The sequence below is a fragment of the Lepidochelys olivacea genome (genome assembly GCF_965140295.1).
Source record: "Lepidochelys olivacea isolate rLepOli2 genome assembly, chromosome: 3".
In the NCBI taxonomy this organism is placed as follows: domain Eukaryota; kingdom Metazoa; phylum Chordata; order Testudines; family Cheloniidae; genus Lepidochelys; species Lepidochelys olivacea.
In genome coordinates, this window is record NC_140413.1 from 145,932,259 (window position 1) to 145,954,356 (window position 22,098).

At 39.0% G+C, this 22,098-nt stretch overlaps 1 protein-coding gene across 6 annotated transcripts in view; it reads left to right on the forward strand.

Annotated features, from left to right (window-relative positions):
• CRIM1 (cysteine rich transmembrane BMP regulator 1) overlaps positions 1-19,337 on the forward strand; it is a 301,489-nt gene extending 282,152 nt beyond the window's left edge. For all 6 annotated transcript variants that reach the window (XM_084625219.1, XM_084625220.1, XM_084625222.1 and 3 more), the window contains 4 exons: positions 2,208-2,402; positions 3,548-3,670; positions 7,950-8,137; positions 16,466-19,337. In XM_084625219.1, coding sequence (XP_084481345.1) covers positions 2,208-2,402; positions 3,548-3,670; positions 7,950-8,137; positions 16,466-16,642 — 683 coding nt within the window. In that variant the 3' untranslated portion in view covers positions 16,643-19,337. The remainder of the gene's footprint in view (positions 1-2,207; positions 2,403-3,547; positions 3,671-7,949; positions 8,138-16,465) is intronic.
• The last annotated feature ends 2,761 nt before the right edge of the window (positions 19,338-22,098 follow it).

Here is a 22,098-nt window from a genome sequence, read left to right on the forward strand (position 1 = left end):
ATTAAAATGGAAAGATTTTTAAATATCTAAATTACTCTTTGCTATATATAATCTAGCTAGTTTTATTTTAATGTGTCACTTCATAGTCGATTTTACTTTCAAATTCCTATGTACTAACACAGTGTTGCTCTGTTTCGGTTGCAAATACCTAAATTTGAGAGCAGTTGTGACCTGCTAATTTTCCCTTTTGTAACAACAATTCAATCCAGAACATAAAAGCAAGATTTCAATTACTGCTCAGTCTCCTAATGATGACTTATTTTCTCATACCAACTTACTTATAGTATATTTTCAGTCAGAAAGTGTTTTTATGGAGACTGTAGATAAGTATATTTCTATTGTTTTCCATTATTTTGTGTTCTTTGCACTGTGTGTGCAATTAATTACTGGGTCTCACTGACTCTAGGAGCATGTTCACTAACATAAAGTTCCCTAATATGAAAGTCTAGTTATATAAAAGACTGTATAGAAACTTTTTTGTTCCTTTTGTCTCCAAATTCCTTCCTCACTACTACTAGTATGAATGGTGGGGCAGACATCTGGGAAAAACAAAAACCTGGAACATTTATAAAATATGTCTTGCTCTTTTTGGCAGCTTTAAGTAGCTTTTCTTTGTTTATATTTGAAAATGTGGCTTTCACATGCTTCCTGTTATTCTGCTTTTAGATGACTTCCTGAGCACTTCTCTAAAGCATCTCTTGCTGTATAATCCTCCTTAATATTTTTATCCCACAGCTGAGAAAGAATTTGGTAGGCAAAATCTGCAGGGCTAGTGTCTTCCTCAATAGTATAGTTACAAGTTCAGCAAATCCTGTTTTGCAGGCCCTGCATCCTTTCCTCTGACTTTTCTATTACTTTTTCCATACATCTTCACTTTTTCCCTTAACTTGCATGTTAAGCATTCTCCTTTCTTATGTAGAGAGACTGTTATTTCACATTGAGAACCTCTCTCTTGCTTATAGGAGAGAAATGGAGAGCTATATGATGAGAGTGAAGATAAATAAGATTGTCTTGTGCTTATTTTTGGCATGGTTTTTTGCATTTGATTAATGGCTGGTTCAGACAATTGTCTTTTACTGGGGCCACTGGAAGCTGTGAGAAGAGGTAGTTGGAGCTGTGCACCCCATCTTTCATGACCACTCCTGCTGTACTTTCATCAGGGGAAGGTAGGGTTGCACTTTTGTACATGGATGCCCTACGGCTTCTTTCTTCCCAGCTCCTACTGCATTGAAGACTCCTGTCCTAGGAGCAATGGCCTCCATCTGTCTCCTCCTGGTTCAAGTTTCAGTTGGAATCCACATGAATGAAAAAACATTTGAGGCTAATCCTTCATTAGGACTTCTCCTCACTCGTTTACTTTACCAATTCATGAGCTGCAGCATCACTACTCTTCAAGATTTTCTTTATGTTAATTCCATGAAATGGGATCCACTCTGACGCCTTTCCCTCCAAAGGACTCTGTGCAATGCCATATCCTTTGGTTTTGTTTAGCAAAATTCAATTTTTATTTTTATCGTTTTGCTGGATAATATTGATCTTCATTTCTGAGCATTTTTTAATTTTTATCCATTTTAAATTTTAACTGTGTGTGAAAAATCTTAAAAAAATAAAAACGGTGCCTAAACTCATAAGCTTCTGATGCATATCAAGTGAAACCTATTCTTAAAGGGAACCTGGAAAGTCATCTGTATTTTCATATGCTCTATTTCTCTCAAAAAGTGGGGAAAAAAACCACTCATATCACTGAAAATGGAGCAATTCTTTTATTGTGAAAATACTAATACTGTTAAACGTTTTCTAAGCAAAACACTGTTTTGTCTATAACATTGCACTGTGTTAGTGTCAAAATGGGTCTGATTCATACATGCAAGATAATTGAAAGAGGAATGGGGCTATATTGAATCTAATTAACACAATAGTTAGATTGCATTTTTTTAAACAGAAAAACACTTGTTAAGTTTTATGCTCCTCTTTGTTTTGCTTGTACATATGAAATTGGACTGGTAACGAAACTGCAAAATGTTTGCAAAGCATCTGGTATTTTCACATTTTACTGTTGTAACATGTGTTACATAGTCAATGGATATGGGTATAAATTATTAAGAAATTAGGCTCGTGCCCTTTTTTAATTTGTTCCTCATTGGATTTTTTTTAATATGTTTATATTATGCCCTATCAAGTCATCATAGCAAATTTTTTTTCAACAGAAGATACAATACCAAAGAAGGTGGTGTGTCACTTTAGTGGAAAAACATATGCAGATGAGGAACGTTGGGACATTGACAGCTGCACACACTGCTACTGCCTGCAGGGTCAGACCCTTTGCTCCACTGTCAGTTGCCCCCCTCTCCCCTGTGTAGAACCCATCAACGTTGAGGGAAGTTGCTGTCCCATGTGTCCAGGTAATAAAACCATTGTCCTAAATTTTACAAGTTATACCGTTGTCAGAGGCTATAATCAGGCACAGATTATTGGACTCGATTTTAATGTTGATTCACATTGAGCAACATATGCAAAGGATAACACGAGTTGTTGCTTATATCACAAGAAACCGATACAGGAGAACAACTCAGGAAACTGCATACTCACCACAGATAAGAAAGTAGTACACAACAGTATAGTTCAAATCTCATGTTCTGAGGAAGGACTGTCAACTCAAAGATTAACTGTTTTGCCATTGTTCTCTCTGAATGACCTTTCATTAAATTATTAGATAAGTGAAGTGTGAGAGGAAATACTTTGATTCCTCTGTAGACTCCACTGTTGCCTAATGTTTCTGTTGCTCCAGGAGTCTGGGATATTGTTTCAAATTATTTATATCAATAACATTTTAAATTGCTTATATGAGTACTTTTAATTGCGACTTACATGTAATGAGACAGTTTCTCAGCTATGCACAGAATGGAACCAAAGGAGTTTGGTACAGCTTCTTGAATCTGGCCTGGCTTCTTATAGCAGTTTATTACAGCTGTTTTTACCTATGCAAGCTGTTAACCTCCAAGAGGCTATCTGCCAGTCAGAGAACTTCAGCCATGCCCCTACACGGGGAGCTGCAAAAAAGTTGGTAATAGGAGCCAGTCATGCCAACCCTACACCAGCTGCAGAGATCCAGCTGCTTTCTTGGCCTTTTATGCCACTAGAGCAGCACAAAGGGACCAGATTGTACTAGAGAATCTTACCAAGTATATTATGTATTATGAAAAGATATTTTACTTGAAAAATTTAATACAGGACTGTCCCATTCAGTTTACATTGGCATAGTAGTACTGGTAGCAGCCATTGGTATTCTGTACTTTATTAAATGAATTAAAAGATAAGAAAATCCATTGCACAAACAATAACTTTCTATATATACTCAGTAAATAAATACATTATAGCAGATAAAAATTCTATAACCATAATGATGAGAACTCCAGAACCACCAATAAGATCCACAGGGCAACAATCCACAAGAAATATTTTCTGAATTAAGAGCTCAGCATCCATTGATGGGTACCACAAAGTGCTGATTCTGTGGATTGTGAAAAATATTTATCTCATCTTGCAGAGATGTATGTACCTGAGCCCACCAACATCCCCATTGAGAAGACAAATCGTCGAGGAGATACTGAACTAGAAGCACCAATTTGGCCTACACCCAATGAAAACGACATTGTCCATCTCCACAGAGGTGAGATCTGGCAGAGATTGTTAATTGTTCTCTCTTAGGTCTGTGATTATTCCACATGTCTTAGCACATTGTCCTGGGAAGAAAGTAAAGGCGTAAATGAGCCATCTTTTTGATAGGCTTGCAGAATATTTAGATAAGATCTAGACATAATTTCTGTAGGATAAAAACCAGAAACAATTCAATCTAGCCTTCTGTACTAGAAGCAGAATGCCTGAAATGTTTCATTATGGCAGGAATGCATGCCCATCCTTCAATTTTTTTTTCTTTTAAAGCAGCAAAATAAACATCTAATATGAGTTCCAGTGTGTAATATTAAAGAGATTCAAATATACGTAACACTTGGTTACAAAACAAAGTAAATCAATAAAAATAGTTTTGAAGTGTCTTCTTAAATACTATCAGTCTGATTCTACCACCCTTGTTCACATTAAGGAGGATTTACTCATAAGATTAGTAATTAATAAATTCAGTGGCAGTATCCTCTTGGGAAGTGTGACACAACTGGGACCTTAATAACTGAAAATAGGTGGTTGTCTAGGTTCTTGCAACCATCATCATAGTGCCAGCACCTTACAAATGTATTAATATGAACAGATCTCTCTACTGTATCTCTCTCCTTCCCCCATTATGGTGGGAGATTTTTTTATTTTTAAATATGTGGTTTTAATGATCAGTACTTGATGGATGTTATGATAGAGAGGTTAAATTACCAATGTAATTTAAGTGAGTTGTTTAGCTTTACAGGAAGCCATGTGATGTGTACATAGCATTTGCTGCATTGAATGCTGAAGAGTATGTGTTCAGCAGCGTACACAAGACACTTGTTCCATTAGACTGTTGGCATTTGTCTCCCCCTGGCACTACGCTGCTACAACAGAGGCAGATAATCCAATGGAACAAGTGTCTAGTGTGATGAACAGTGTTTGGAATGAAAAGTCAAATGAGTGTAGACACTATTAAAGCTGTTCTTTTGCTCAGGTTGTTTTGGTGCTTTATGATAAACAGAATTCTGAACCCTAAATCACTGGAATAAACCTCCACTCTAAGAAATCTACACATGTTGCTGTTCAGTCAGAAACTGGCAATAGCAACATCTGCACACTTTTTTTTAAGGTGTACTTTCTCTTTAGGGTCATGAAATACTCATGCAAAATGTTGCCACAAGAGTGTCCTTGTTTGTACCATGATAAAAAGTCATTTTAGACCCATATCATCTTTGGCTGGGGAAGTTCAGCAGGGAGACACTGGATTTGTTGTCAGAGGAGATCATCAATATTTATTTTCAGGAGAATATGATATCAGTATACCTTAAAGAAGCATCTGTTGAGCTTATAATCTCTCCAATTATCTCACTTTCTAGGGGTTTTTGTTTTTGTTTGTTTGTTTTGTTTTAGTAGTAGCAGAGCAACTCTGGTGATATCTGGAGCCCTCAGATTTTCTTGAAAATGTCAGCATCATTTTAGACTTGTGTATAGTATCGAGGCTGCGGTGTTTGCATTGGTCAGTCATCTCCCTTTTGCAATAAAGATGTCCATACTAATTCTTTCAGACATATCAGCTCTGTCTTCGATTGTTGTTGACTCTGAGCTATTGTTACTCATGTGTGGATCTGGCAAGCTCAGGAGTTGCTCTTGAGTGACTTCACTCTTTTCTGTTTGAGAGGATCAAGAGCTGTTGTTCATCAGCCCTAAAAGTTCTCTTGCCTAGGGTCATACACAAGTGTTGTCACCCCATCTGTTCGATATGTATCTGAAGCCATTAAAAATAATTGTAAAGAATCCTGGAAGACAGGATCTTGTTTGCAGATGACACTCATCTCTATATGTCTTTTCATCATACCTAAATGGTAGAGCTGGTCAGCTTCCCCAGTGTCTTCACTATGGTTAGGCCTGGATGAGAGCTAGCATGCTGAAATACAACACCAATAATGTAGAGGGAACACTGGTAGGCTGGGGAAAATAGCAAAAGGAAATAGCAAAGGCAAAATTTATTTGCTCCCTCATCTGAGAGACTTTGTCTCCCTTTTGATACTTGGGGATACTGTGGGATTGTGAGCTGCTTTTCCATATTCAGATAGCAATAATTAACCATGCCTTCTTATCTCCAGATTGGATTTCTGAAATGCTGTCTACTTGGAGTTACCACTTTATTAGATATTACTTCTGCTCATAGAGTTACTGAAATCCAATGTAGAACTCTCCATACGCTGTTTCTCATGCTGATAGTCTCATTCAGACCATGTCCTAAATTCATTCCAAAGATGGTTTGGCCTTTTCATAATAACCAGCATATTCACCTACCAGTTTTCTCCCCTAGACCCCGTAAATTTCAGCAGAAATAAAGCTTAATACCTTAGATGTTAAAAGAGCCCTTTTATACTCCTTGAACAGAATGAGACTTTTTAGGTCAGTTCTTAGATTGTTTATAGAATATAGTGGCAGAGCTAAGGGCAAATCTGCATCTTCCAGAGTCTAACTGGATTGTGTGAGCTCTATGAGAGCAGCTTATGAGACTAATAAACTGAATCCTCCTTCAAACATTTCAGCTCATTCTGCGAGAGCACTGACTTCATGAATGACATGTTCCCTCTCATAGAAATATGTACAGCAGCTACATGGTCTTCAGTTCATATGCTTACTAGACACTACTCATTACAGGCATCATTAAGAGTGGACACTCGGATTGGAAGAGCAGTTCTACAGTCTTTGTTCCAGTAAATTCCTCGCTCCCACCCCAAGGTGTTGAACTGCTTGCTAGACACCATTAGTGGGATCCACATGTACAGGATCTTGAAGAAGAAGAAGAAACAATGGTTACTCGCCTTTATAGTAACTGTGGTTCTTCTAGATGGTCTGTATATGTGGATCCCACAACCTACCCTCCATCCCTGCAAATTGAAAATTTATTAACAACACTCAGAGCAATAAAAAATGGGTTGGTATTTGGGGTCGTTCTGTTCTTGGGAGGAGGAGCACGAGAGCATGAGGAATATGCATGTGCGACCCCCTACAGGACACTGCTAGAGAAAAAATGTCTGATCTCCTGCACAGGGGCACCAGCATGTCATGAGTGGAATCCACATGCACAGACCATCTTGAAGAATCACAGTTACTGTAAGAAAAGTAACCATTTTTTCCAGTATGTGCCCAGATTTGAAAGAATGCACCTGAGGTGAGCCTCAAGGCTGCTTCAGTAAAAATCCTGCTAAATAAACATCCCAGAGTCTGTGAAGGTACCAAGATTTTAATCAACCCAGAGGAAAGGGATGTCAAGGAGCAAAAATCATTTAAGGAAAAAACAGCATAAATTAATTTTTTGCCTTAAAAGTACAGTAGGAAAATTGGAGGAAAATGGCCACAAAAGACATAGATGCAGTGTCTGAAGATACTGAAGTGATGCAAGGAACAAGTGCTGGCATTACTGTAACTCAGGTCCTCAAAGATATAAAAAGGAAATGAAAGAAGATACAATATTAGAAGAAATACGTATCAGTGTCTTATGTACATGTATGTTCCATATTACTGTAAAACCAGAGCACCTCGCAATCTTTAATGTGTTTATACTTGCAGCACTACTGTGAGGGAGTTTTACAATACGATAAAAAATAGGTAATTAAGCTGGAATCTCATGTAGGAGAAGCAGAGAAAATAATCAGCTTTTGGAGAACATCCACCACATTGAAAGGAGAAATCAAGACACTGAAAGAGCTACTACAAATAAACGTGATCATAGAAAAATGATAGCTTTATAATAACACCTGGTAGAACGACATAGTATTAATAGGACCACCAAAAGATTAAAAATCCACTACATATGGAATAGGTTTCAGAGTAACAGCCGTGTTAGTCTGTATTCGCAAAAAGAAAAGGAGTACTTGTGGCACCTTAGAGACTAACCAATTTATTTGAGCATGAGCTTTCGTGAGCTACAAGTGAGCTGTAGCTCACGAAAGCTCATGCTCAAATAAATTGGTTAGTCTCTAAGGTGCCACAAGTACTCCTTTTCTTTTTTCATATGGAATAGTTACTTGAAAATATGCAGAAATCATTATTCCAGCCTCAAAAACTGTGGCTAATAACAAATGAGAACACACACAAGTGTGACCCTCTCCCTAAGTATCAACAGGGTAAAAATTCAGGATACGGTTAACCAAAAAAAATAAATACAAGGCCACGGTACTGATTCTGGTACTTCCATAATTCTATTCTTGTTTATGGTCAAGACAGAAAAGGAGCACTTACATTTTTTTTTTACTACTAACAAATGTTCACTCTTTCAGACATGAGTCATCTTCAGGGAGATTTCAGAGAAGGCATTGGACTGCACTCCAGTGAAGATACATCTCTCAACTCTGTTGCCTGGGTGACAGTTCCCATCATGACAGCCCTGGTTCTTATAATAGCCCTTCTGCTTGTCAATCAGAAAAAGCAGTGGATACCAGTGTCCTGCTACAGAGCCCCAACAAAGGTATAGTGTTAAAACTTCTATATCTAGATTTCTGCTTTTCTGGAAAGTAGGGGAGTCTCCTGAAATGTATTGTAGGATACAGTTGAGTCCACTTAATGTCAACTCATTTAAATTATTTTTTTCCATGTCTCAAACCGATTGCACTAATTCAGAACAGTTATGCAATGTCAAATTAATATCACCAGTTACCTACTCCATATACTACTGTATTTTCGGGAGGTAAAACCAAGCCAATCTCAAGTGAGACTGTCAGAAAACACAGGCAGACACCCCAAACTAGTGGTATAGTCTATAATTAGATTTCAAGTTGCAGTGGGGGAGGTTTAGATTGGATATTAGGAAAAACTTTTTCACTAAGAGGGTGGTGAAACACTGGAATGCGTTACCTAGGGAGGTGGTAGAATCTCCTTCCTTAGAGGTTTTTAAGGTCAGGCTTGACAAAGCCCTGGCTGGGATGATTTAACTGGGAATTGGTCCTGCTTTGAGCAGGGGGTTGGACTAGATGATCTTCTGGGGTCCCTTCCAACCCTGGTATTCTATGATTCATGAAGCCAATAACAAATGTGCACTCCTGGATCACTATACCGGTATTACCATGTATCACAGACAGTCCCCAGAGACCCTCCAGCCTGTCTTGCCACCCAGGCAAACTGAACGTAGTGATAAAAGGTTATTAAAACCAAAAATCAGACCACATCAAATTACTGCCAACCCCAAAGGGTCACTCACTTACCCCAGTCAATGGATACTCTGTCTCACACCAAAGAGAACTCTGGCAGCCAATTGTTCTCATAAACTAACTAAAGGTTTATTAGCTAAGAAAAAGAAGTGAGTTATTGAGAGGTTAAAGCAGGTAAAATACATTAACAGGTGAGTCTAAGTTTGTAAATCCAAAATGATAGCAGAGATGTTGTAATCTGCTAGTTTTCCATAAATCTCTCAGGGTTACCCAAAATAACTTTGGAGATCTGTCTTGCATCTGGAATGCTTCCCTATGAATGTTCAAATAGTTCAGAGATGCTAGATCCTTTTTTGAATCATATTTATAGCTTTTCCACACACAAAGCAATGTGAAAAGTGTCTTTACTCCTCCACCATCTCTTGCTTTGAAATGAACATTTCCAAGATTCCATTCATATTTGATTAATTTAGTCTCAGAGATCTACACAATATAAAAGGCAATGTAATAGCAAATAACAATCCTTCATTAGGTTCCATGAAGTTTATATATCAAGTACATTCTTACTACACCTTTGATGTAGGGTTATTTAATTACCAAGGTATACATAATGTAAACGTAATTACAGGGGTATATGCAATGCAAATATAATTTAATAACAGACAATTGGTTACAGATAAGTGAATACACTAACATTAGCATCTCTTTTTATATCTAGTAGCATATGAGTGAATTAGTCTGAATGCATACTAATACTTCTTTGATATTCATACAAAAGTGAACTGGCCTACTGCTCTAATCTAAACTGGTCTATCAGCATCACAGCCCCTTCTTCCGAAATGGCCACACTCTCTCACGAAAGCTTATGCTCAAATAAATTGGTTAGTCTCTAACGTGCCACAAGTACTCCTTTTCTTTTTGCGAATACAGACTAACACGGCTGCTACTCTGAAAACTCTCTCATCGTTCTCACTGGGAGCAAAACCAAAAACATCATCTTGACTGAGGACAGCCTGTTTTCTCACTCCCATTGAGAACAATAGTAGATGACAGACATTTTGAAAAGGGGCAATTCCTGGTGAAACTTTCTGCAGAAGAATATTATTCTTCAATCACTGCTGAAGAATCAACTTTCAGTTGAGAAGGATAATGCCAAAAAATGGCCACTAAACTGTTTAAAACATCAAATTTAGCCAATGCACAAACTTTCAGAGACTTTTCATTATATCACAAGTTTGAAGAGTCTGCGTTATTCCATTAAGATCATTTCAGATTTTAAAAGGTGCTAAATTTCTTAAGTGGCCCTTTTAAAAATTAATTTTAATTCATAAATGGATTTATTTGTAAATTCTCAGAAAATTCATTTTCTGCCCAAAAAATAAGTCTATAATTTTGGAGAGGTTACGCTGTGTTCTTCCTATATAAGTGATTGAGTCTCTGCTTTAAGTACAAAATTGTGGAACTACGTCCAGTGCTTCCATAATAATAAAAGCCTGAATAGTACTTCTGCTTGTTATCTCACCAGCACCCAGGTAAGAGGAACAGACTTTTACTCGCTGATTGAAATCACAGTCAGAACAATCCCTGAAAGTACCTTTTTTGTCAGTCTTCATCATTCACATTTACCATAGTCATTACAGGAACTAATTATCCATTTCTATTTAGTTTATCATTCGTATAAATTGATATTTGAGAAGACACATGTTGCTGGGCCCAGTAATTCCCAACCTTTTTTGTCTGGGACCAACTCCTCCCATGGATTGGTCCCTGGGGTGTCTAGGACCTATCACACCATGCCCTCAACCTGCTTGTCACATCTCACGTATTCCGTCTTGCTGTGCTTTTTACACTTTTTTTCTTTTCTAGTAATTTTTCTTGTTACTTTTTGTTGTTTGTTCTTGTTACTCCCACCAGGCCCTCCTCTTGCTCCTCAGTAGTCCCACCACTGTGTCCCTCTCAGCACCTGCATGTTCCTCCTCTCTTACAGTCATGCTACAAAGCAGTTTGTATAAACACAGTGTAGCACCACCTAGCGGAAGAGTACATACCACACAGCCGGAAGTAGCAACAGATTAAGGAAGAGAACATACAACCAGTGCCCAAATCCCTGTAAAAAAGGATTGGTTTGCCCCCACAGAGAAATTTGGGTAGGAACAGCTGCACTATACCTTCTCTTAATTTACCATAAAAGCAGATAAGTGGGACAATAGCAGATCTTTACTAATTTTCTGCTGTCATATCACATGAGATGTCCCCTAAATGTTGTAAAATGTTACTTTTTGGATTGTTTTGACAGAAGAAAAATCAAAGTTGTTTAGGGACGTATTCTGACCCTTTCCTCACAATGAGTAGAACCTTACTCTGCAAGTGGTCCTAGTGACTTGAGTGGGATGACTCTTGAAGTAAGGGGCTACTCAGTATAGCATAAGTCCCAGAATCTGGCATTTAAGTTGAAAGGGCTATATCTAGGTTTATTTGTATGAACAAGTGAATAAGGGTTTGCTGGATCAGGCCCTAGATTTGCTAAGTAGTTGAAATTTACCAGAAACCTTGTTTTTGGTATTGCGACTAAATTTAGGAAAATCTATTACCTTATCCAGTCTTGTTTCAGAAGCATCTTTGTTTCAATCTCTAGCACCAACATAGTGTAACACATTGACTTAGATGCGTGCAGTTTTTCCTCACAGTTATAGGCTAGTTCTCTTTGAAGACTTGTGAATATGCAAACAGTCAAATTTTATTTAATACTTCACCTTTTCTTTTTTTGTTTGACAGTTACTTCCTCCAGATACCCCTGATTCTTTTGTACCTCTGTCTGCTGGGTGGGGAATACTTCCTAGTAAGTTTTAACAACTGGGAAATGTCTCAGGGTCCAACTGTACATATTCATTAGCCTTCCTGCCACCCTTACTCCTCTGTGTGTTCTTTAGGGAGTGTATCAAGAACAGTGCTTAAATCCCACTATTGTTTGCCATCCACTTTTCTCCTCTTATATAATCATTCTTAATTATCATTTCTTAATTTATTTATATTGTTTCTATATATAATGCAAATAATACAAGAATGAAAATAAGGTCTCTGGTCTAGAAAGGTTACAGTCATTTGTGTGCTTGAAATTTCTCCTATTCCTTATAATAACTTTCTTTATAGACAGTTTGGAGCAGCCAGGTCTCTTTGGGTCATTAGTATTGGGTCAATAGGTCAGTGCCCATTACAATTCTGTTGTGGGACAGGATTTTCCTAGCTTCATGGACACATTGAGCATGTGGCTTCTCATTCTTAAGAAAAGCAAATGAATAATTCTCACAGTATAACTACATTAGAAATCATACTTAGAGATAACTCAATTAGGAAGCCCTTTATAATAGTAACAAACCAGATCGCTGAGACTGACACAAGCCTTTGATCTGTTATTCTTTTTGAAGTCTCGCCATTAATGCATTAGTCACTTCAGCCACATAGCCCTGAATCACTGCAAAATCCAATAAACATGATGGGTTTTTCCCCAAACATGGAATGTTTTCAGCTAGAAACCACAAGCCTCTCATTTGAACTACTGGCAGCTTGTACGAGAGAAAACAAAAACAGAAGGAAATGTCAGCCATAAGATTTCATCCTACACAAGTGATGACATTTTACTTTATATCCAAAGCAAACAAATCTATAGTAGAAAGAAAAGGAGTACTTGTGGCACCTTAGAGACTAACCAATTTATTTGAGCATGAGCTTTCGTGAGCTACAGCTCACTTCATCGGATGCATACCGTGGAAACTGCAGCAGACTTTATATATACACAGAGAATATGAAACAATACCTCCTCCCAGCCCACTGTCCTGCTGGTAATAACTTATCTAAAGTGATCATCAGGTTGGGCCATTTCCAGCACAAATCCAGGTTTTCTCACCCTCCACCCCCCCACACAAATTCACTCTCCTGCTGGTGATAGCCCATCCAAAGTGACAACTCTTTACACAATGTGCATGATAATCAAGTTGGGCCATTAAGGTGCCACAAGTACTCCTTTTCTTTTTGCGAATACAGACTAACACGGCTGTTACTCTGAAATCTATAGTAGAGTAACTTCAAAAAATAAAACATTACTGCTTAATATTAGGATACAGTTCACACCACAAGAACAGAAGCCCTGATGCTAACTGTAATGATCCAAAAGAATAAATGGACATATTTAACTGTAACCAAAAAGGCTTATATTACCTCAAATTTGAAAAACAAAATTGATTAATATAAGGCAAATTATGTGAAGTCATTCCAAAACCCCAAAGATCTAAATATTTGGGAATGTTTTTGCTCTTTAATACATGAAATGGGAACTGTACAAATTAATCTTACCAACAATTTTATTCCTACATATTGAAAGAAGAGGCAACTATCTATCTTGACAGGGAGGTTAATGACATGGTATTACTAGTATAAATCAGTGCCAAATAATATAAATCTGTCTTTATACATTAAAATATCAAATTGATTTTCTGTGACAACCTATTTGTAGACTTATTTGGTAGTGGTCTAAGCACAGATTCAAACGCAATCGTTTCTTATATCATCACTAGTAAACATCTTTTTCTAATATTTTTCATGAGTAACAGCAATTATGTGTGGTTAAGAGTATTAGACCCACTGTAAATAGCTTTCAGATCTGGGAAATGTTGTAGCGTCTCTTCAACATTTATCTGACTTGGCAAACGTTTATTGTGTACTTACACTTCACTCTACCACACATCATGAGTTAAGTAGTTTCATCTAATCCAGGATTCTCTTATCTAATTTATGAGAAAGTCATGCGGAACTGTATCAAAGACCTTACTAAAGCCAAGAAGCACTATGACCACTACATTTCATTTATCCACCAAGCATTTTATCTTATTAAAGACAAAGCACCAGGTAGTGATGAGTTACAGCCTCCTGTATAATATAAGAGTAGGGAATCAGGTAGGTGAGCCATTATTTTTAAGACTTTTTAATGCCAAAGAAGTACAATACGAAGTGTGATAGGACAAGAGTGAGTTTACTGTCATTCCAATATAGAAAATAAAGGTTGTAAAAAGAGGCTTTATAGAGAAGTGGAATGTTTATGGTACTGATCCTACAAAATGATCTGTGGACTGGACCTTCAGACCAACACTGAGTCGTGCTAAAGTTAATGGGACTCAGCACAGACATAAAAGTGTCAGTTCAAGCAGATCCTTTTGCAGGAACAGGGCAGAAATTAGGAAAGATTTTTAAAAATAATTTAAGGACTATTTGAGGTACATCTGGAAAAGAAAAGATGATTTGATATGAGTAGGCCCGGATTACTGAAGACAAATCTTTGATCAATAAATCCCTTTATGATTTGGATCCTCAGAGAGAGAGACTGTGCACCCTTAACTCTATCCCCCTTGCACATGTGCATTATGTTAGTCTAATTACATGATTATATATTATTTTTCCCACAGAACTCCTGCCTCATTCAATGCACAGGTTAAACAGTGAGGCAGGATGTGTAATGAACGAGGCACTTGTCTGTAGGACCCCTGATTCATTCAGTGCAGAAGCTAAAAGTTGTATAATAAATGAGAGGAGGAACTGCAGGTACAGAAAGGGTGGTCTTATGATTAAGGCATTGGAGGGGACCCAGGAGAGATTAATTCTATCCCTGGCTTGGTCACAGACTTACTATATGGTATTGGACAAGTCGTTTTAAATTTTTCAGAGGCACTCGCTGATTGTATGTTCCGTATTTTTGGATGCCCAACTTGAGATGAACGTGGCTTAACTTTCAGGAGTGCTGAGCACTAACAAATCCAGATGAATGCAGTGCAGTTATAGTGTAGTGTACTCTGCTAGATACCAAAAATCATGGAAGGAACAGAAACACTGGATACATGGCTTATTACAACAATCTGTAAACCACTAACCCCCTCTTTTTCCACTATGACTACAGAGGCGTAAATGGACCACTCTGCCTTGAATGGGTCCTTACAGTAAGTGCTAACTACTTATGCTAAACAATCTGTTCCACCTTGAATTTTGCTGAGAAGCTGGGAATTCCTCTTCCAGACCTGAAGAAGAACTCTGTGTGGCTCAAAAGCTGATCTCTCTTACCAACAGAAGTTGATCCAATAAAAGATATTACCTTGTCTCACCCACCTTGTCTCTCTCAAATCCAGCTGGTCTCTCTCAAATCCAGATGAAGTCATTGAAACTGTGGGTTCTCCGCACCTTTGAAGAATCAAGTACTAACTGTCTCAAATTAGGCACCCGATCACTGAGGAACCCAAAATTAGTGTATAGTTTTGCAAATTTCAAGTGAGCACAGAGTCTGTGCCATCCTTAATCCATTGGCAGTGCCTAACATCAGCCCTGTCCCTACCAATTATGGTGCCCTATGCAGCCTGAGCACCTGCTTCCCCCACCCCGCACGGAGGGTCTGCTCTGCACTCAAGGCTTGTGGGGCCGCGGAGGCAGGAGCTGTGGGGAGCTGCTTTGGGGGGCTCCACAGGCCCAGAGTGGCCCGGGGATTAGTGGGGGGCCTGGCGCCAGCAGCAGGAAGCAGAATGACCCAGCCCACTCCGCTCCCCCTGCCCCAGCTGTGTCGCTCGGGGGGAGGGGGCTTGGGGAAAGGAGTCCACCCCTCCCTCCCCCCCAATCCCTGCACTCACTGGCGGTGGGAGGTGGACCGACACAGCGGGGAGCCAACAGAGTGGAGCGGGCTGGGGCTGGGTTGTTCTGCTTCCCCTCCCCCTGCTGCCAGCGCCAGGCCCCCCTGCTAATCCTCCAGGCACGTCTGTCGCTGGGGGAGGGAGCTTGGGAGAAGATGTGGAAAATGGGGGTGGGAAGAGGTGGGGCAGGGGCTGAGGGAGTTGTCCCGGGCCCCACAGCCCCTAGGAATGTCCCAGCCCCTTGCTGTGGGTGCCTCCCATAAGGGGGCCAGCTGGGGGATGGGGCTGGCTACCGCATACGAAGCATGCACCTGCGTAGGGCACCATGAAATTTAGGGCAATTTGGTGCCCCAAATTTCGTGGTGCCCTACGCAGCTGCGTATTCTGCATCTGCCTACGGACGGCCCTGCCTGGCATCCCAAAGAGGGCAGGTAGCCCTCTCTAGCCCACAGAGCAAGAGACGTGTAGGAGGAAGACTGGGCTTTGTAAAGAGTTGTAATAGAATAGCAGATGTGCTGCCTTTGCCTATCAGAGAATTCTAGGAAGCAGAATACCAGTGCTCCCCCAAGAGTCATAGCTCCATAGCAATTTGTAAGCTGTATTTTATCTAACAGGCACAATCCAGCCTGAAATTATAAATAAAGTTTTCATTAAATGTAGAATGTAAAATGCTTTAAAATATATATAGTAAAGGTAGCAGAGTTGTCACCAAATCTTTCCAGATGAAAAGGATTCATTTGCCAGCTTCTGGTTCTACACAATTATATACCTGTGGATCAAATATCGCAGTCCTTACTCAGTCCATGGGAGTCTTGACTTAGCAAGGACTGCAAAAGTTGGACCTTTGTAACAAAGAAAAATAAATAGTTTAGTATGATTTTGTTTGTGTGACCTGTGTGTCACAAATGTTTCCCATACCTATTGTGGAGAGAAGACAACAGTGAGGTATCAACTGGATTTTTATGGGTTTTTTTTCTTTTCCAACAGCCTTCTTGCTTAAACAATCAGCTGGTATACGTGGACTGCAAGAAAGGTACCATGGTCCAGGTGGACAGTTCTCAGAGAATGCTAAGAATTGCTGACCCAGATTCAAGATACAGTGGATTCTACAGCATGCAAAAACAGAACAACCTACAGGCAGATAATTTCTATCAAACAGTTTGAAGAATTGCACCTTTGCCAAGGATTTGAGAGAGAGAGAAAGAAGGAGAGCGAGAGACTAATAAGTCTGCTATTAAAATAAAACTAGAATTGTGCACTTGCTTAGTGGATTGTATTGGATTTGTGACTTCATGTACAGCTCTAAGACCTTACTGGGATGGGCTCTGACTCCTGCAATGTGCCAGAACAAGCATTCCCACTTTTCCTTGTGATAACTGACCAAGAGTTTTCTTAGAACCAAAGTTTTAAAACTTGTTAAGATGTATTTGCTTGTAACATAGCTATAGAGATTGTTTGGGTGGGTGAATTTGGGGTTGGGTGGTGAAATGAGAGAAAGCTTCAAAGAAGAAAAGCTGGTCAAGCTTGGCTTGGGGAGAAAACAAATAAAGAATATTGCCAAGCATCAGGATGGTGGCTTTTCTTGTTGCTCTGAAACTGCATTTGTTGCAGCAAAGCCTAACCCCACATGGAAACAGAAAACAAAGAGGTCTGATTTTTTTCCCCAGCTGTTGCTACAAAAGTATATTCCTAGAACAGAACCTGTCATGTCACAGGTGTGGTGTAGCTGCATATATTTTTCTATATGACAAGAAGCTGCAGTAGTTAATGATATAGCAAGGAAAAGGTTATAGCAGAATATAAAGGGTGGGTTTATTAAGGATGTATAAAATTATACCTTGTGCTGCTTTTTGTTTAAATTTTGTTTTCTGCTAAGCTGATTGGCCAGATTTTGGCAGAGTTAGCAAATGACTGAGGCCTAAATAATTCCTGATATGAGCACTGGATCTTTTGACGGCAGTATTGAAGGAAGGGAAAGTCAAGAACACCATGCAGTTCCAGGGGCTTTTGTTTGTTGTGTTTTTGTTGTTTTGTAGTATTCTCTGGTGGTTCATACAGTTTCAGTGGAGGAGTAGGAAAAAAATATTTTTGTTGGACAAAGCTCTTGCTTAAATGAAAGAGTAAAAAAGAGACTGTTTTAAGGTTTTTCCTGTTGTTTTTATTTACTGGTTATGCAGATTAGAAACTACTTCCATGCTAGGAAGCTACTTAATTTTAATTGTATATTATTCAAGCACCTTTTTTGAAGCTCAGAAAAAGGAGATCATGCTTCTTTAAATGTTAGCATTATAGGAATATTTATGTAAATATAATTATGCTAAAAACAACAAAGTATTTGTATGTCTGTGTGTATATATGTGCATATATATATAATGTGTGTGTGCATACACACAAACACACTATATTTGTATATGTATATATACAGTATATATATAGTATCTATCTGTATATATACAGTATATATATATAATTTTCTATTTTTTTCTTGTTGAATGTATTTTTATCTGATAGATTTTACCCAGAGCAGAAACAGATAAAACAGGCATTCCACAGCAGTGCTTAATTGCTTGTGAGTTTAGGAAAGACAAGAGGAGCATCTCATTCTACCTACAGTTTTATTTGATTTGAAAGTGTTTAGCGTGTGTGTGTGTGCGTGCGCGCACGTATGTGTGTGTGTATGCGTGTGTACACTCTTGTGTTTGCGTATATGTGTGTATGGTATGTGCACGATTATAGCAGTAAGCGTTGCTCTTGCTACTTGCTACATTTCAGGGTGTTTCTTATTTTCTTTTCCTGCTTAGCCTTAAAAAGGCTTTTAATGAATGCATCAGCTAGAGACACTGATGGCAATATACATGCAGCACTAATCAGCTCCGTAGAATAACACCATCAGCTCCTGGATTTTTTTTAATTCAAACAATTGTTTGAAACAACTACTGGAATATTGTCCACATTAAGCTGGAAGTTTGTTGTAGCTTGCCTCATTGATAACTCTGACTGTGTAATACAAAGTTAACTTTCCAGACAGGTCTTGGCACTTTTATACTAATTACCCATTTGTGCATTGCCTTTTTTTCTTTTACAAATGCTTGTCATAAAAGACACAGATACCCAGTATGCTTAATGTGAAAAGAAAATGTATTTTTTTGTAAAGGAACTCTCAAGTATTGTTGTAAATACTTGGTCAGAGGTTGCTGAACTTTAAAACTGAAAAAAAAAACCTAATTTATTATTATAATGACCTAATTTATTAATCTGAAGATTAACAATTTTTTGTTTTAGAATATCAGAAAGGTGTTCTAGCTGTTTGCATCAAAGAAAAAAATAGGTGTATCATTAAGGGTCATCATTTTTTCTATTTATATATTACTTCAGTTTCCAAAAACAAGTAAGAAAAAATGTAGTCCTCCCAGCATTTTGTACTCAATATATTGAAACAGAGATGTTTCTGTCCAGTTATTACAAATATTCTGTCAAGACAAATCATCCATTCCTTGCATAAGAGTAAGCAGTCTTTATCCAGAAATTGTAAAAGCTTGCTTTTGTTTTACAATCAAGGCCATATTCTGAAAATATTAGCAGGATATAGGACATGGTGTAAAATGTTTTTTATTATTATTTTATTATTATTAAAGATATGATTTATCCTATGTGCTGTATCCATTACACTCTTTTACTTTGGTTCCTGTTGTGCTCTTGTAAGAGAAATGCAGATATAATTTTCTGAAAAATAAAATAGACGCATATGTGGCACTCGGAGTGCACTGCAGTTCAGCAGATTGCTTGTTTACTTTTTTTAACTGTAAGGCGGTTTCTTGTAATTTGGCTCTTGGCAGCACAATAAAAATTTTAAACCTAACGATGCACTTTTTAAAAAATGTTCATATGTATGACTACCATAAAATGTTTGAGACATTAGTTTATAAATTATTTATTCTATGGTGATTTATTTCCTTGAGATTTTAATTTGCACATTCTTTTTCCCCAACATTGTTCTAAAGTAATTTTGAACCAAGACAGGTCAACTAGAGCCCTTCCGATGAGGGACAGTTTTTGTCACACACATGAGGTTTAAACTGAAGAATTTTCACAGGGTCATTAGAAAATGTTTGTGGAGTTTTAGCAATAAAATTATGGACTATACCAAACTTCACCTCATCTCATAGACTGAAATGACTCAAATCTTAAACTTTAAATTAATTCATCTTAACATAAGAACTACTATACTGGGTCAAACCAATATTCCAGCTAGCCCAATATCCAGTGGCCAGAACCAGAGCTTCAGTGAATGTGTACAGAAAAGGGCAACTGGAGTGATCCTCCCATCTTCCCTGCCCAGCTTCTGTCAGTCAGAGGTTTAGGGTTGTACCAAGCATGGGGTTGCATCTCTGACCATCTCAGCTAATAGCTATTAATGGACCTATCCTCCATGAACTTATCTAGTTCTTATTTGAACTGTTCCACGTTTGGCCATCACATCCCATATGGGAATGAGTTTCACAAGTTAATTATGCACGGAGTGAAAAAGTACTTCCTCTTGTTTGTATTAAACCTTCTGCCTATTAATTACATAGGGTGACCCCCTGTATTTTGTATTGTGGGAATGGGTAAATAACACTACCTTGTTCACTTTTACCTCACCATTTGTGATTTTATAGCTCTCTACCATATTCCTCCTTAGTCGTCAATTTTCTAAGATGAACACCAGTAACCTTTTTAGTCTCTCCTTGTATGGAAACCGTTCAATACCTTTGATCCTCTTTGTTGCCCTTCTCTGAACCTTTTCCAGTTCCACTATAGCCTTTTTGAGCTGGGGCAACCAGAACTGAACACTATTCAAGTTGTGGGGATATCATGGATTTATATAATGGCATGATATTTTCTGTCACATTTTATACTCCTTTCCTAGTAGTTCCTAACATTGTTAGCCTTTTTGACCATTGCTGCACATTGAGCTGAAGTATCCCTGGTGACTCTGAGATCTCTTTCCTGAGTGGTAACGGTTAATTTAGAACCCATCATTTTGTGTATATATACAGAGAAAATGCATGGGGGGGCGGGGAAGGAGATGCAGGGTCATGTGCTTCCCCTTCCCCCAGATTTCTGCCAAGGTTTGCTGGCTGGGCCCTGTGCAGCAGCTCCCCACTCAGCAGGTACCAGTCATCTGTGCATGTATAGTTGGATTTTATATTTTTCCAATGTGCATTATTTTGCATTTATTAACACTGAATTTCATCTGTTATTTTGTGAGATCCCCCTGTAACCAGGGCCAGATTAATGCAGGGGCTTTAGGAGCTGCAGTCCAGCACCCCAGGCTAAGTGGGGACCAGCGCAGCAGGGCTCAGGCAGGCTACCTACATGCTGTGGCCCCACACCACTCCGGGAAGCGGCTGGCTGCTGGCATGTCTCTGTGGCCCCTAGTGGGGGGAGGAGGCGGTTCCATGCACTGCCCCCACCCTCAGCACTGTCCCCAATGGGGAGCTGCGGGGGCAGCACTTGCAGGCATGGGCAGCGCACAGAGACCCGCTCTCCCCCTCCCCCAGAGGTATGCAGAGATGTGCCAGCAGCTGGCCACTTCCAGGAGCAGCATGGGGCTATGGCAGGCAGCCTGCCTGAGCCCTGCTGCACCGCTGGCCAGGAGGCACCTGTGGTAAGTGCCTCCCAGCTGGAGCCTGCACCTCACACCCCTTCCTGCACCCCAACCCTCTGCTGCAGGTCAGAATTCCCTCCTGAACCAAACTCCCTCCCAGAGCCCGTGCCCCTCGCCCTCTCCTGTACCCCAACACTCTGTCCCAGCCTGGAGCCCCCTCCTGCACCCAAACTCCCTCCCAGAAAGAAACTAATATAATAGCTGGTCTAAGGAAAGACGTAGGTTATTTTGAATTAACTTTACTATATTCTACATGTTTTAAGACTGAAATATAACCACAGAATTGCTTTGTTAATTAAAAGGTAAGGTTAGTATGGTGTTAATATGGTGTTAATAGTCAATGCCACAATTGTGATCATTTTGTTTTAAATTAGGAAAAAGACTTGCATACAGGGAACCCACAAAATCTAATAGCCCTGGGCCCAGAGGAGAGTTAATCCGGCCCTGCCTGTAACTCTTTGCAGTTGGCTTTGGACTTAACATCTTGAGTAATTTTGTATCATCTGCGAACTTTGTCATTTCACTGTTCACTCCCTTTTCCAGCTCATTAATGAATGTGTTGAGCAGCACAGTACAGATTCTTGGGGGACTCTGCTGTTGACCTCTCTCCATTTTGAAAACTGACCATTTATTCCTACTCTGTTTCCTTTCTTTTAACTGGTTACTGATCCATGAAAAGGACCTCCCCTGTTATACCATGACTAATTTGTTTCCTTAAGACACTTTGGTACAGGACCTTGTCAAATGCTTTCTGAAAATCCAACTATGTATCAACTGGATCACCCTTATCTATGTGCTTGTTGACATCCTCAAATAATTCTAATTGATGGGTGAGGCATGACTTACCTTTACAAAAGGTGTGTTAACTCTTCTCCCAAAAAAAGGGTCCATCTACATGTCTGAGAGTCTGTTCTGTAGGATAGTTTCAACCAATTTCCCTGGTACTGAAGTTAGGCTTACTGAGCTGTGA